Source organism: Fundulus heteroclitus, unplaced genomic scaffold (genome assembly GCF_011125445.2).
Source record: "Fundulus heteroclitus isolate FHET01 unplaced genomic scaffold, MU-UCD_Fhet_4.1 scaffold_28, whole genome shotgun sequence".
Lineage (NCBI taxonomy): Eukaryota > Metazoa > Chordata > Actinopteri > Cyprinodontiformes > Fundulidae > Fundulus > Fundulus heteroclitus.
The window spans coordinates 3,806,121-3,822,905 of NW_023396689.1; the positions used below are offsets into that span (position 1 = coordinate 3,806,121).

A 16,785-nucleotide genomic window follows, 5' to 3' on the forward strand; every position below is an offset into this window, starting at 1 on the left:
GACCGACTTTACAGCCGTTAAACTTTACCAAGGCGATGTCCCAGGCACACGGATTACTGGTTGAACTGTCGAAGAACACAGCAATCTTCAGCTCAAACGATGGCTTGAGTGTCGAGGGCTTAAAAAGACCGGAAAACGGGCCGAGTTGATTGAACGGTAAGCTTTGTTGGTTTTTTTTCCTGCGCGGCGGTCATGGCGTCGTCGGCCGTTTTTTTGTTTGTAATCACCGTCCAGGGATCGGTATATGTTTAATGTTTGTCTTATTTGAAATGTTTTTGAGTAAGCTATCCTGGTAGCAGGGTATCATGTTAGCGCCTGCTACCATGATAGCCTATATGCTATCATGGTAGCAGGCGCTTCATTATTAACATGTCGGCCACCAAAATACTCTTACCTGTTCACTACTTGATGTCGCTGGAATTGGGTCAGGATGTTCTTCGGTTGGGCCCTTTCCTCCGACAAAATACTTGCTACATATATAGGCCGACCGCACCGGTGTACCAAGCGCACACATTTCTCCTTGGCAGTCTTGAAGAAAACATCCTTCATATGCGGCCGATCAGCGTACCTCGAGTCGCTGTTGCACGTTCCATAGCAACAATGTTTAAGAACTATGGTCTTAGATTCGGAAAAAGCAGTCGTTTACCGAGTAAAACCAAGGGTAACGCACGTCTCTTTTACAGCGAAACAGCGGCGGACTATGCAAGCTTGCCCTACTGCGTACCACGTGATGTGACGTCATCGTGACTTTACGTTTCTAAAAATAGCTCGCTCGCGGTACGCTATTTTTACAGGTCTGCCTAAAAAGTGGATCAGAGCACATCACCCCAGTTCTACAGTCCTTACACTGGCTCCCTGTATCTCAGAGAATAGACTTTAAAATGCTTCTGATAGTTTATAAATCCCTAAATGACTTAGCACCTAAATACATCACAGACTTGTTATCGGTGTATCAACCCTCCAGACCACTCAGGTCTTCTGGCTCCAGCCTCGCTAAGAACCAGAACCAGAACCAGACATGGAGAAGCAGCATTTAGTTCCTATGCTCCACTGATCTGGAACAAACTTCCAGTTTGTAGTTCAACGGTTTTTAAAATCATTCATATTTGCTTTTAGTTTCCATTTTCCCATGTTTTATTTTGTTTCAATTTACTACATTTTATTCCAACTTGCTGTTTTTCTGTTTTTATTTTCCTTTCTTTTAATCATGTAAAGCACTTTGCGTAGTCCTTGTACTGAAATGAGCTACACAAATTAATTTGTCTTACACATGTATAAAGGATCATTAAAACCTCAGTACTAACAGGGCACTTTAGTAATACCAGAATATAAATCCAGGGGTGCTCCTCCACAGGCTCTAAAACGACCCCACCAGTTATGCTGGGTGTTGCAACATTTAAAACACTTTTAAAATTCAGCAACTGCTGCAGCACACAATAGAAGCAGATTTGTCATCTGCATTTTAATGCTGTCTATATGCTGTTCTAATGCAGGCATATGATTTAAAAAAAACAGCCTTCAGTGTGTGAAAGAATTCATTAGACAAACAAGATCAGCAACCTGAGGTAAAGAAAGGTCAGCTTGTACATTTATTTTATTATTCACAGGTGAACACAGCAGAGGAGGCATGGAGAGCTTCATATTCCCTCTGAGTACATTCAGTGGAGCAAAATGACACCGGAAGATCGGAAATTGAAATATTTCATGCGAGGCCACATATATGCCCACTGAGATACCAAGTTTTAAAACAACACAGCTCAGAACCAACCACTGATCTCTAGTAACTGGGGCCAGCGTGTAAATATTTTTTTTCAGTCTTGCTATTTGTGTGCACGCCCACTTGAGGTTTGTGTGCTTACGAAACAGTCATGGACAGTCCAAACAGGCAAAAAACACAGGCCCAACGGAGAATATAACACACTAACAGGGAACAGAGTGGGAAAAGCCCTCCTGTGGGCTCTGTGACTCCTTCACTCCGATGAGGTACACGGACATGCTGTGGACAGGAAGCAAGTGTGGACATGGGCTGGAGGATGGAGCAGTGGATTTTAGCCTCAATGTTCTTGGAAAGCATTTACATGGACCAGTGTCTGTCCCAGCTCTGGTGTGGAATTAAGAAAGGTTAACAGATGACAGAATCAGACAGAGGGGGAGTTTTGTACATTTTTACAGAGTTCCCCTCCGGCGACAGCTCAATCCGCACGGCTGTCTCCATTTCAGAGAGACAACTCATCAGACTGCACAGCCGCTCGCTCATGAAAGCCAGCCTCATTTCCAAGTCGGCAACTGTCTGGGCTGGTGTGTATGTGTGTGCGCGCCCGTGTCATCGTTTCAATCTCCACGGCGATGATGTCCCATTCAGCCAGGCACCTGCCGGGATAAGAGCTGGGGGAGGAGGAGGAACGGGTTTCACTCAGTGAGTCAAATCGGGGAGGGAAAAACATAAAAACTGCTGCCGTGCCCTCACCAGGTGTTGGTGGATTGAAAAGAATAAGACTTCCGAAGATCATTCAGCTCCATTTACCTTTTGGGATCACCCGGGGTGCAGCAGCCTAGGTGAGACACAGGTATCCATGGCGACGAATTGCAGACAGTAAAAGGATTGTGCATCTGTTACAGCTGGAGAAGAAAAACATTCAGCTAAAGAAACAAAAACACCAAGCAGAGATATCAAAAGCTATCCTTGTGTGATGAAGGAAGGAGTCTTTTATAGAGTTCAGGAGGTGTATCAGGTGTCCATGGGTCTGAAGGGGTGCCTTCCAGGAGCTCCCCATCATTTCCTTTGCTTTCTCTTTAAATATTCAAAACGGATCCCACTCAGCATGTCAACATGAGATGAATGGAGAGTCCATTAGCAGCAAAATATTCTTCTAGGTGTGAGAATATATAAATCTACTGCCAAAACTGCTAATGAATGAATGACAAGACAAAACACACAATCCTCGGTTTTACATAAACCTTTGTCTGAATTAATAACATAGATTGCATGACAGATACTTTAAACTGCTGTTCCACTAAGCTGAATGCATGTTGAAGTGTTTTGTTTCTAACAGATGGGATGACATTAAAAACTGAGCTAAAATAAACCGTACAACAGTGGTCGACAATTTAACCCCAAAAATTCCCCATTCATACCAAATACAGGTCACAATACATTCTCTGGTTTTACTGCCACAGTCTCATTTCAGTAGGAGCAGTAATGACAAATATTTAATACTAACAATCTTTAGACTTGGTTTTAACATCACTCTTAAGTATGCATTTATTTTATTTTTCTAAGGCGCTTATTATGACTTGTGTCCACAGCCGCTATTGCTTGGGGAAAAACATGCTTCACTGAGGTCTAGTTGTCTTTGAATAATGATCACTATCACAGAAAATAATCTTGGATATGAATTAGATCTGCCTGATGCTTTTAGATTCATGCGGTGCCCTTTGGAGAATTTTTTGAAGAATGCAGCAATTCATTAAGTCATTTTGCACATGTTTTGGCTTCTTTGTTTTATCCATCACTCATTCCTGTCCTCTCAGTCCCCAGCTGCTCAAGGCACACCCTAAGCCTTGTTCTGCTGGAGGTTTCCTCCTGTTAAAAGTGAGTGGTTTCTCTCCGCTGTTGGCCTGAGCTTCTTTAGAATCAATTCTTTCAGATTAAATATTTCAATCTGTTGGTTTCCTTAGACAGACAATGGCCTGAATCAGATTGCTTGGAAATGCATTTTAATTAGATTCAACTGGACTCTTCATGATTAGAAAGATTCTAAATGAGACTTAAACAAATTGACGTAGTGGGCCTTAAATGTCATCCAAATAGTGAGATGGTTTAGACACCTGACCCCTAATTCTGTTTTGATTCCAGTGCTTGTAAGAGTTAAAATGTCTGTTGGCTAAATAAACAGCCTACTGCAGGCTGGGGCAGATAACCTGGCCACTTAACCTTCTAACATCACCGTGTACGAATGCACACAAAAAGGTTTTTCAAAGAACAGAAGAAAAGAGACACGCTTGTCCTCTATTAAAACTCATCTTACTTACAAACTACTGCATAATTCTCTTTTTGTAGATCTTTCATCCAAATCACAATATCTTTCATCTCACTTCTCGAGACTAAAGAAATTGTTTAATCTTTATCTAGATATGAATAAATAAACTGCTTTCTTGTATACATGAAAGAGCTGACTTTGCAAATCATAAACCAGTGTTTTGTCTCTGCATATATTTGACTATATAACAGAATCAATATTACAACAAATGAAAATTATAATATTTGAGCCATATAATATTCAAGAGGGTTTCGATATAAAATATTTTAGCAGAACCTAAAAAAATATTTCTATTTTTAAACAAACAACTAGATGATATTTGATTATACTTGAAGGGTTAGATTATACGTGAAGGGTTAGATAGATAGGAACATGGCATTTTTCATGCTGCTGCACAACTCCGAGTCTCACACAAGATCTAAACGTTTACTCAGTTCTTGGTGGACTGATGAGTCAGAGTGGATGCAGCCGGCTAGCTCACCCAAAATAAATCCATACATGTTGATCAGAACTAAACAGCACCATACTTAACAACTGTTTCTTGTGAAATTGTAAACTGTAAATGTCTGCCAACATATTCTTAATCCCACAAATGTGAACATTTTCCCTTTAAGTTGTTTTAAATCGCTGAAGTCAACTAAATAATTATCTGTAGGTCTGACTAGCTGCTAGTTTCCACCACTGTGAGCATTTAATAACATTTTAACAAGCTCACAGTGATTTTACAACTTGTTGCTACAGAAACTGGGACTGTTACCAACAAGTTCATAAAGCCTACCTTCAGCAAACTAACCCTTAAAATTCTGGTCAATTGGGGTTTCATGCCATCAGAATCATATAACTATTGCAGATAGTTACAAAATTCTTAAATGCAATTCTAAAATATATAAACTTAGTTGTCGTGAACACACTTCAACTGAATTTACAAATAATGGCTGATGACTTGATTCAGGTCTAGTAAAGGACCATGAAAAAGCAAAAACACACATGCTGTTACTGTTACACTGTGTTTTTGCAACAAATGATATTATAAATCATGTCAAAGTTTATTCGATTTTTTTTATAGAAATACCAGCAAAAAGTATTTAGTGAGAAAACCTTTAATTCTTCTTCTTTGAGGTAACTGACTGTAATTTCATTGGAAACAAAGTGATACTGTTATCACTTCATAGTGGAAACACACAAAAAAACAGAAATGTTTTAAATGTATCACCAGTTTGTAATGCTCAGGGCGTTTCATTGGAAGGAAATAAACAGTTCAATTGTGTCATAATGATACAGTTTAGCAGCTCTGGACAGAAGCAGTCACAAATGCGCCTTAAGAAAATCATTAGGATCATTTTAGAGGGAACCCCTCCTTTAATACTCCTCAAATCAACACATTGAAGCGAGAACAGGGCTAAAGCTCCAGGATTTACAGTTCAGCAGACATGACCGTGTGTTTGTGCTTCTTTGTTTATTCGTATGAATGATTTGAAAATGACTGGAGACAAGTGTTATTCTCAATCAGAAATTTTAAAAAAGGGGTAAAGTGTGTGTTTCTTAGTGTGTTCTCCAGCAGTGATGCGTCAGGACCTACAGAGTGTGAAATGGAGCAGGGAGGTTCAAGCTTCAGCCGCAACTCATCGCAACGCTCACACACACACAACTCTATCTCTTGCTCTTTCAGCCGTCCTTTTTTCCTGCCTTCATTTTTTTTTCAGTATTTCCACCCTTTCATTCATCCTTTCCCTCTTCAGTTGCTTACTTCCTTTTTTCCCCTTTTCCTTCCACATCTTCCACTTCCACTGTATCTCTCCGTCGCTGCTTTATTCCGCCGCTTTATCTGTCTGGCTAAAGCTCTCCCTGCTGTGGAGTTTGTTTTTCCCCCTGCTCTGCCTTTATCTTCCGTTTGGATGCTGTGTATGTGCAGCAGCATGGAGAGAGAGGGAGACAGCATCCCCATGTCAGGCCAGTGATGGATTAGAATACTAAAATACTGGAGAGAGAAAACAGAGACTCTAGACGTTCAAATCTGACAGTGTGTGTGTGTGTGTGTGTGTGTGTGTGTGTGTGTGTGTGTGTGTGTGTGTGTGTGTGTGGGTGTGTGTGTGCGTGCGTGTGTGCGTGCGTGTAAACTTTTCTGCATGTAAATCCAGTGCACGCTAATAGAACAATAAAACAGAGCGTTTGTTTCGGAGCACACATACATTCTCTTCCTCTGTTCCCCTCTCACCCTGGAGGCTTTCTCTCGGTCTCTCTCTCCAAGTTGATTTAACGCTTGACTTCTCTGCTTGTTTATTTCACTACATGTTAATGTAAATCACCAGTGTCCACTCCCTCCGTTGCCGTCTATTCTCTCCCTGTCCATCCCTCTTGTCTTCCTGCCCCCGGGTCTCTGCCCTGACAACAAAGAGCTGAGACAACAATTAAAATGAACAAGAGGCCCTGGTAAAAGGCCATCGCCCCGGTCCCCGTCGGCCATGTCAATCAGACGTGAGCTTTCCACCGCTGATCTCAATTAACCCCCGCTACTGGGTGGTAGGGTGTGAGGGAGGAGGTGACCCGGCTATCTTAATCTATGTAATGGGAGGATGAAGGGCAGAGGAAAGTATACAGCATCTACACACTGCAAAAGAAAAAGGAGAAGCCTTTGGGCAAGGCAGCAGTAATCCGTCTGAAGGAGTTCAGAAGTCAACCCTGTCAAAGCGTGCAGCCCCTTCTTTCTGCTAAGAATAAAACTAGAAAAAATTATCCAAGAAGTCCCACTGCAGAGGACATTAGAGTCTGTTAGGGTGTGGATCAAGACCACCTCATAAAAATGCGTCTTAATCCAGCTGTTTGGTCCAAACCAGGGTTCCCCCAAGTGTATTCATACCTGCACAAAAGGTCCAGACTAAGAAGGGGGACACGGAATCTGGTCCGTTTAAAGTGGAGCAAATGTGGCTGGTGTGAAAACACCCTTAGACTTAAAATTATTTTCATTCAACCAATAGGCTTGTTTCTGGTAGGAAAAGACGATAAACATTAAAACAGGAGTATAATTCATGAAAAGAGTAATTTGAAGCATTATTAATATTTCAATTTAAGAAAACAGCTTAAAACAATTTATATCATTCTCAATAATCAATGGAAAATCCTTAATGGCTTTAAAGCAGCCAAACCTCCGAGTAGCTTTTGCATGTTTCCACAGCTATTTTGACATTTTATTTTTGGTGATTTAAGTCTGGATGGGCCACTCTAAAACATTTTTATTTCTTCCAGTCAGAAGAAACATGATGGTGAATTTAAAACATTATTTTAAGCATTGGGCATTTTTTGCTGCTTTTCTTTTTTTGGACTCTTTTAGCCAATATTAATAGACAATATCACTCTTTTTCTGTCTAAGCAGAGAAAGTTATACATTTGCCATTTCCCTACACCACAGAAGCAAGTGGGAGACCCTAGCCTGCCGGGTGAATGTGCAGCATGATGTCTTCCTAACAATACAAGGGAAAGGGACAGATGCTGGCAATTCATGACTCTTCTGATCATATATTTTCAGCTTTAACTTATCACACTGTTTACTTTTATTCTACATGTTGATATTTCCTAGGACTTGAACCTTTTTGAGAAGTGCTAGTTACACAGAGTGAGGTCAGGTTAAAAATGAAGGCCTGTCTCTTTATGTCGAGGCTGATACATGAAGGACGTAAATAAAAGCCCTCACATTCATATGAGAAAATGCATATTTTGCAGGTATAATTTAGCATAATATGCTGACAATGCCCACTCATGCCAACTATAAACAAACATACAGGTTCTCAGATAAGAACTTTGCTTCAGCACAGAACACAGAGAATCACGGTGAACATGACGTAATCCTCTTTGCTCCTCATTTTCTCATCCCACCAGCAGGGTGGGGGGAGGGGGCATTTTAATAGTTTCTCTGGAGTAGAGAGGGCTAAGGGCGTGACTTTCAAGCCCTTCAAATGAAGATTTTCAAGGGCACACTTGGAAACAAGGAATTATGTGCTACAAACACACATGGAAACATTGTCTCAATTAACACATTTCCAACGCCATTAACAAGAAACTCTGCAAAGTCAAATTTAAAGTGATCCACTATATTATGTTCGATATGACTTCCCAGTGTAAATCTTAGCATTAAAAATAGGAAACACAACACATTTTTCACATCAATTGTTGATGCCAACTAATATATTTTGTTTTCATTTTACCAAGCAGGAAAAAGCAAAAAGAGAAAACATAGCAAAGTATTTATGTGTTAAAATTATTCTGCCACAGAAACCACAAGAAGGTCCAGTTGATGGATTCTGATACATTTGATATTAGTTTTAATATTTTGGTCTTTTCGTGAAATATGAAATATGTCTGCGGTAGAATTGCCAACTTATAGCATGACACATTCAAACAGACTAAATCCCTCATGTTCATGTGCTAGTCAAATAATTTAACCTTCGCCTGAATGGAGTGCCAACAGATAGAGTGAAAGTGTTATCAAAGGTTTACCCCTTCCCCTAAGTAACTATGCACTTCACAGCTAAACATTAAACTTGTCCGTGTCTAAAGCTGTCATTTTCAATGCTAAATGTATTATTTTGCTGGCTTCTTTGTTAGAATATTTAACCTGCAAGCAAACAGTGTTCCCTGCCTCTGAAACTGCAGCTTCAACACATTTTAACAAAGTAAAGGCAAATTGTGGAGGACAAAATCCTAGGAGAACTCTGCATTCTGTTTAAAGATTGGTTTCAGTGATGGACAAAGTCTTTGTGAGAGAGCTGCGTTAGGTCAGAAAGGCCCTTCAGAATGGCCGTGTTTCTCAGCAGCCGAACCCAACACCGGCCCTGAGGAAAAAGAAAGGTTAAAGGACATGACCCGACTCTCTCAGTCTCAGCCTTCACCCTTTAATTCCTTTGTAGTGTTTCCTCTCTGTCTTCACAAAGCCAACTTTTTCTTCCTCTTCTTCATTGTTAGCCTTTCTTCCTCCATTATCTTTTCTGGTCAGCCTTTCCCTTATTAATTCTGAACTTTTTTTTTATTCTTTGATTTTTGCTGGTATTTCATTATTTTTTAATTAATCTCCCTACTGTTGTCTTTAAGCTCTCCATGCACCGTGAGGCCCAAGCAACTGTATTCTCATTCTAGGTTATTTTAAAGACTGATTGTGGTAAATTTGGTCTGAAAAAAGAGGATTAAAAATTAAAAGAGGATTAAAAACCCAAAAATATATATACAAAAAATAATTATAAAAAAATTAGTTCTAATTTTAGGTCTAAAGTAGATGAAAAAAAAACTGATTCAAGAAAAGCGAAGAAAGTGCAGAATTTTAAAAAGTTTTTCCAGACTTTTATGAGAGGACAGTTTTGTGTTCGAGGATAAAAAATTTAACTAAATGCTTTAAGTGCTTCAGGAGTTAATTCTGCCTTCTCTTTCTTTCATATTGCCCTCTCCTTTATTTATCTTATCTCCCCTTTCTTGGACCTAAAGCGTCATCTGTCTCTCTACTTTTTAGTTTTCTATTCTCTACTAATGTTGTTTTCTTACTTCACTTCCTTGAACCTCTTGGGGGGTAGTGGCCTAGTGGTTAGAGCAGCACACTTGTGCTCTGGGAAAGTTGCACATACCCGGTTCAACCCCCGCAGACTGCTGCTGTGGGTCCCTCCAGGTGCTGTGATAGCTAATCCGGATGATGTGCTAATTTAACCCATCCCTAAGAGATGGGTTAAATGGAAAAAAAAATATTTTGTTGGAATGTACAATTGCAATGACAAAAAAATATATTTCATTCTTGCAACCTTTTCTTTTGCCTTCTTTTGATAACATCTTAGTTAAATAGATTATTAATTAATTTGTTAATTTTCCACATAGTTTCCCTTTTCCATCTTTTATTTTATCCACTTACTTTGTCTCCTGTAAGTTGCTGCAGTCTTTCCCTTTTCTATAATATTTCCCTTCACCTCTTCCACTCTTGCCATAAGTTGCCTTCCCTTTTTTCCTGCTCCTTCTATTTGCCCTCCACTGTCACCAGCACCAGTAAGATGGAAGTTAATTTCACACGCACCCCAGGAATAGGAAAAAGAACAAGCGAAAAAATTAGTGTCAGCAAAAGATTTATAAGACATAGAAAATCAAGAGCCTGCGATTCTCTCTGCTATGTTTGTGCTCCAGGGTCCTTTCTGTTCTCGCTATCATGGACGGTTTCTAAAACTGCCTGATGTACGCCCTACCCCGCTCTCCCCACCAAACACACACACACCTCCCACCCTGCACTCTCCACAGGAGCCTGTCAGATGATAAAGAGATGTTGTCAGGGGCTGATTATCAGCCTCCCAACTAAAAACAAGTAAAACATCAAATGCACAAAGACCTCACAGGGACTTGGCCTTATTTTTTTTCTTAATTTCTCCTTCATAAATCTCTCTGTCCCACTCTCCTTACTATACCTCAGTCTTTGTCAGAAGTAGCATGTGTTTTCTTTCAAGTCTGTATATTTGTGTGTTTTGCCTGCTGGGGTGTAATTTGATTTGTTCTGCCATTTTATTTTAAAGCTCATATTGTTTCTTGTGTATTGTTTTTATTATGACGGCTTAATTCATATCGGCGCCTGTAGCGGCTTGGGCCCTGATCCTGCATCACCTGGGAGGACGACGGGGACAGCATTAGAGCAATAAAGCGAGAAAGAGCTGCATCGGCTGAACTGGTGGGCCGCAGCGTGTGTGCAAATGTGTGTGCGCGCATCTATTTTGCAGTATGTTTAGCTCTGCTGACGTGGGTGGAAATGATGAAGTGCTAGACTCCAATTACAACAAAGGGCGTTTGCCTGTTTGATGCCTGTATGTGTGTGCACAAACACACTCGTCATGAACTTGCTACCTTATGTTCATCAAGCAATGAGGGACAGTGGTGTAATGTGTCACTCACACTGTCTGGAGAGTCAGGCACATTAAATCTATCACTGGGATAAAGTTCAGGTGCATTAACCCTCAGTCATGATTATGGTGACTCATACAAAAGGTAAGTCACAACCAGTGGGACCAACAATCATCCATCAGTCATTTAAAACAGTGAAAAAGAAAAGAAAAAGCTCTGACTGAAGCTGTGGGGCCTGAATCTCTCAGGGGTTTTCACATCTAAGCTCTTAAACCAGTTTACACTAATTAAAACATTTTTTAAGACTTTCTCACTTGCTAACTCATCTGCATATATTTAAATTAACCAGTTTCCTCTGTGGCACACTATGCAGTCAGACAGATGCATCATAAACATCTGAAGACATTTAACTTTAAGCTTCCTTATTGATTTTCTACCTGTATTTTTTATTTTATGCATTACATTTTGGAATGGATAGAAAAATCTAAGACCGACACCATCGCTAGCTCTCCCTGGCCACTTTAGTTATCATCCAAAACAACAGTGTTTTAAATAAAAAATCTAAACATTGTCCCATGTGTTTGTATTCAGCCACCTTTACTCTGATAGCCCTAAATAAATTCAGTAACACTAATTGCCTTCAGAACATTTCAACCATGAGACCTGAAAATGTTTTCCCTGCATGTTTTTATCATCTTGGCCATTTTATAGTAATTGTTTCCACTGTGGAGGCCAAAACTGGGTATGCCCACAGATAGTGTAAGGGTCATAATTTTTAACAATAAAACTCTGACTGAACATTTTCTCACAGGGATCACATCATACAGGTTTTTTAACTTATTTAGAATATCTACAAAGTCCAGGGAAAGTTATATCTGTAAGAAATTCCAAAGGGATTTCATTGATATCATTTCTGCTCTAACTTTCTGTTCTCTCTCTTTTATCTTCATAGTAGGTACACCTGGTCTGGCGTTCTGTTAACCGTGACATCATCCAGAGAAGACGGCTCACACGCTATTACCATCTAATGTAGAACAGATTACTGGATCAATGTGTGCTTCTGTGCTTTTTGTCTGTCTTGTTGTGCCTCTGCTCTGTCTTCTGTAACCCCCAGTCGGTCGAGGCAGATGACCGTTCATACTGAGCCCGGTTCTGCCGGAGGTTTTTCTCTCCCGTTAATGGGGAGTTTTTCTTCCCACTGTCACTTCATGCTTGCTCAGTATGAAGGATTGCTGCAAAGCCATGTACAATGCAGACGACTCTCCCTGTAGCTCTACGCTTCTTCAGGAGTGAATGCTGCTTGTCGGGACTTCGAAGCAATCAACTGGTTTCCTTTATATAGGAAATGTTTTAACAATCTGTATAATCTGACCCAATCTGTATAATATGATTGAACTTGACTTTGTAAAGTGCCTTGAGATGACATGTTTCACGAATTGGCGCAATATAAATAAAATTGAATTGAATTGGATTGATGCAGACTCCCATGTTCTCCTGCTTTTGGGAGGACAACAGGAGAGGAGCCGAGTGGAGAGACGACTCTAGTCAGGAATAAAACCCAGTATTCTAGCCATAACATGGGATGATTTTACACCACTAACACTTTTGAAACAATAATTACTTCAAAATCAGAGGAAGATTGCAACATTAACTAATACTAAATAAAGCATTGCATGCTAAAGCTTGAAGCTTTTCTGGCCATTTTCAAGTACTTCCCTTATTCATACATTAGCTCTGAAAGTCCATTGTAGCACTGGGTTCACTCTTAATAATGTGCCATGTTTGCAAATTGCTATTGCTGGTTGTAGACATTTTGTTTTGGCTACTTGCTTACGCATCAGCAGATTTCCGATGTATAATTTACACTAAAGGGCTAATGTGGAGCAGCTGTTCACAGACCCTGTCAGCACCACTTAAAACCAACAAACTATTATCTGTGTGCTAGCATTAAATAAATATTCAAGTGTGCTTACTGGTTAAAGGTAGCAAGCGGATACCCCACTGTGACTCCAGTCAGAGCCAAATAAATAAAAGTGATATTTGTCATGTTTGCAGTGAATAAAGAAAGCAAAGACAAGAGTCAGGAACCAATAAAATGCTTCTAACAAAAAATAAAAGCAAAGTCCATTTCTTCCCCTTGTTTCTTGTACTTTTTGAGCAATCAGACCAGGATTGTTTGGAGAGCCATTTGATGTGAGAGTGTACATGTGTGAGTGTGAATGTGTGGGTGAGCGTATCTTCTATATATCCACTGTTCTACCCCCAGCTGAGGGCAGCGGTTAGGAGCAGGAGGAGCAGCAGTACTGGTTTAGTAGGGCTGGCGCAGAGGGATGCAGCCCCCCCTGTTCCAGATGAACCCAGGTTGGAGACCGTGGCCCTCTCCGAGTAAAGCGGGATGACATCGAACTGGCCACCTTCATCACCGTCCTCCTCTTCAACCGTCTGTGTCAACTCCTCCTCTTCCTCGCTCTCTACCACCTGTTGGGATGCAGGCAGAGTAAGTGAAAGCTGAAGTGGTGTTTAGCAGCTTAAATAGCTTTACATTTAGAATGTGGCCTGTCTAATTGTCACACAGAGTTTAATGTGAAATGTATTGTCCACGTTAAACTCCAGTTAGTCTAATATTTCCTTGCTGTCTGATAATGTCCCACAATGATTCCAGCTACCTCCTTGGGATCTCTATCAAGGCCTTTAAAAAAATTATCCCTTTGTTGTAATTATCTTTACTATATATATATATATATATATATATATATATATATATATATATATATATATATATATATATATATATATATATATATTAGGGCTGGGCAACGATTAAAATATTTAATCGCGATTAATCGCCCTGATTAATCGCGATTAATCGCGATTAATCGCATTGTATTTACAAACTCCAAGAATGAATTCAAAAGTAGTGTAAAGAGCACTTTTATTTTAATGTTCTGCTGCCATATGAACAAAAGTGTTGTAACATTTGTAGCACTTATTTTATACTGGATATTTTCAACCCATCTATTGAATTTAGTGCACTAGTTGATCTTTTCTTCATAAGAGAACAGCAAGCACTGCAGCCAAAATATGGCCTTTTTTGACCTGCTGTATATTAGCCAGTCCCTAAGCTTGATGTATCATGAAACTGTTGACCTTTTGGGTTTTGTGGTTTTTATTTTATTATTAAAATTAAATAATAATAATAATAATAATAATAATAATGTTATGTTCAGTGTTATTTCGCTAATCCACCTCTTATATATTTCAATCCTTATGTAATTTTCTCTGTGTTGTGTGCACCTGCCTGTTGCTTTAATCCTATAAATTTCCCCGTCGTGGGATAAAAAAGGATTAGCTAATGTTATCTTATCTTAAATAACACTTTTTAATATATGTACTGGGTTCTTTCAAGGTCTTAATTACATGTTATGTGTGGGCTCCAGTAACATCCATCCATCCATCCATCCATCCATCCATCCATCCACTGATCTACCTGGATGTTCCATGGAGGACTGAAACACTTCAGTCAGAGACGTCTGTGGGTCTGTCGGGGCAATGAGAGAAGTTTCGTCTCCTCTCTCCGTTTCTGGGGCTCGACGTTTTCATGTTTTTTCACGTGCTTAGATAAATTTGTTGTGTTTCCACTGAAATGGAACCGGCTTTTTACAAAACATACAGCTTGATTTCATTTACGGTATTAAAATAAAGCCGAACGGTGCTACTTCCTCTGTTCATGTTTTTCGCTGCTGCGTTCTCTCTCAGCTGTTTGTTTGTTAAGCTTGTGTGAGAGCTAAGTGAGCGGGCCAGGCTGAGCCTGCGTGCTGATTGGCTGGCGCCGCTGAGCCATGTACGAGAGGGGAGGGGGAGCGGGAGAGTGCTGCCGTGAGACAGCGCGCTGCAGTCAGCGCGTGCTGACTGACACTGACTGAAAGCATGTGAGCAACATGCGTTAATGCGCGATAAAATAAATATCGCCGTTAATAGTCTAATGAATTAACGCGAAATTAACGCGTTAACTTGCCCAGCCCTAATATATATATATATATATATATATATATATTAATTAGTGCTGTCAGTTAAACGCGTTATTAACGACGTTAACGTAAACCCATTTTAACGGCGACAATTTTTTTGTCGCCGTTAATCGCGCGTCAAAACACACACCGTTCCCTAATGTTTTTTCCCCCGCCGTGCTTTCCGGACTGTGTTTCTTTTACCCTCGGCGCTTTCCGTAGTTTCAAGAGTGCTAGAAAACTGTAGCAAGACAGACCCGCGCTGCGCGAGAGCGCAAAGTTTCTTTTACCCTCGGACACATGCGACTTTGGGCTTTTTTCTAAAAGCGCTTCTAAATTTCATGAGTCACGGGTTGCGTTTTTTTTGGGCAGGTTTCTGAAAGTGAAATCGCTTATTTGGGCTCTAAAATAGGTGACGAAATAGGGGTTATGGACCTGCCTGCACTACATTTGAGTGTATCCAGCTGAAATATCCCTCCGCCATAGGAGCCGACGGTAGTAAAGGCAGACAAAGCAACTCTGCACGTATTTTCTGCAGTTTACGGTGCAATAACCGGTGATAACTGCTGAAAGTAGATTACATGGTGCAGAATACCATGTCTATCTTTGTTTAAGAGGCAAAAAAATATATATCGTCATGAAAATAGGTATTTATTTACACATTTGTTTACACACTGTGTAAACATCAGGGCGTCATGATTAGTCATATAGCCATTATAGTCCAGAGTTTAACATTTGGCACCAGGATGTTTTCATTACAATTCTGAAAAGTGCTTAAAAAATAACAAAATAAAAATATTTTTTGTACAAGCATGTAATTTATTAGTGTCATTTATTGCAAAATTGCATATTAAAATGCCCAAACAGGCTATTACACTTTCAGAAATAAAAGGATAAAATATGCGATTAATTTGCGATTAAGTTTCATGTCTGAACCTAATTTTCTATGTTTTAGGTGTGTGCATTAGGCTCTCTATTGTGGTATAAAGTGTACTAAAATAGAGCATGCTAACATTAGCCTAGCATTTCAAGCAAAGTGCTCTGGGTGAAGACATCATCATCAGCAGGAGCTAGACGGCAAAATACACAAATAGAAGGTACTTTTGCAGCTTCCCCAACATTGTAGGGAAGTGAGTTCAATGGGGCACAATCCCACCACTAATGTACACCATGTAGCACTAATGAAATCTAGCATGTTACTTCTCTGCCTATACACAACTTTGATTGAAAGGAAACCCTAAAAACTTGATTCTTAACTGATCAGGGTCAAAAATTATAGTCGGGATATACTTACTGAAAGTCAATTACGGTAAATTTAACTCATGAACATATTTTCTGCCTTCTAACACTAACATCACTAAAGGTTGGAGTCGTTTAGTGATTTTACACTCATGTCATCTTTCAACAGAGCTCAAGAATTTAGAGTGAAACCTATGTTTACGCAACACTTCTGCTAGATGTCTGTCTGAGTTTTCATACAGGTGTCACTGGCAAAAACAAACAGTTCACAGCCCACAGATTATAATGCAAACGCATTACAGCCTCTAGTTTTTGATTTTTCAGTGTCAGTCGGAGGATTCCTACTCTGGTCTGGACAGGTGAGACATTCTGTGGTCACGTTTAATGGGAACATCATCCAAGAGACATTTGCTTCTCTTGTTTAAATGTCACTATGTTTTTACTTCCTGTCTTGCTATTGAGTCACTCAACTTGTTAAAAGGTTGGGTTAAAAGGTTGTGATTAATAATATATTATATTCTCTCAGAGTGTTGGAAATGTGTACGTTTGATTATTTGCAAGAGAAAATCCTTTGGCCGACTTCAGAAAGTTTTGTTTGCAGCATGGATTAATGCGTTCCTTTTGATCACATGGACTCATTTGATGGA

The 16,785-nt window shown here is 39.8% G+C and overlaps 1 protein-coding gene and 1 long non-coding RNA gene across 2 annotated transcripts in view; both read right to left on the reverse strand.

The window, feature by feature from the left end:
- Positions 1-1,566: 1,566 nt before the first annotated feature.
- LOC118559382 lies at positions 1,567-6,097 on the reverse strand. The gene is made up of 2 exons (XR_004928812.1): positions 2,525-6,097; positions 1,567-2,385 (listed from the first exon to the last, which is right to left on the reverse strand). It is a non-coding gene; the product is annotated as an uncharacterized LOC118559382 (long non-coding RNA).
- Positions 6,098-12,291: 6,194 nt separating this feature from the next.
- gfra3 (GDNF family receptor alpha 3) overlaps positions 12,292-16,785 on the reverse strand; it is a 130,641-nt gene continuing 126,147 nt past the window's right edge. Inside the window, exon 8 of the mRNA XM_021312300.2 lies at positions 12,292-13,370. Coding sequence (XP_021167975.1) covers positions 13,149-13,370 — 222 coding nt within the window. The 3' untranslated portion in view covers positions 12,292-13,148. The remainder of the gene's footprint in view (positions 13,371-16,785) is intronic.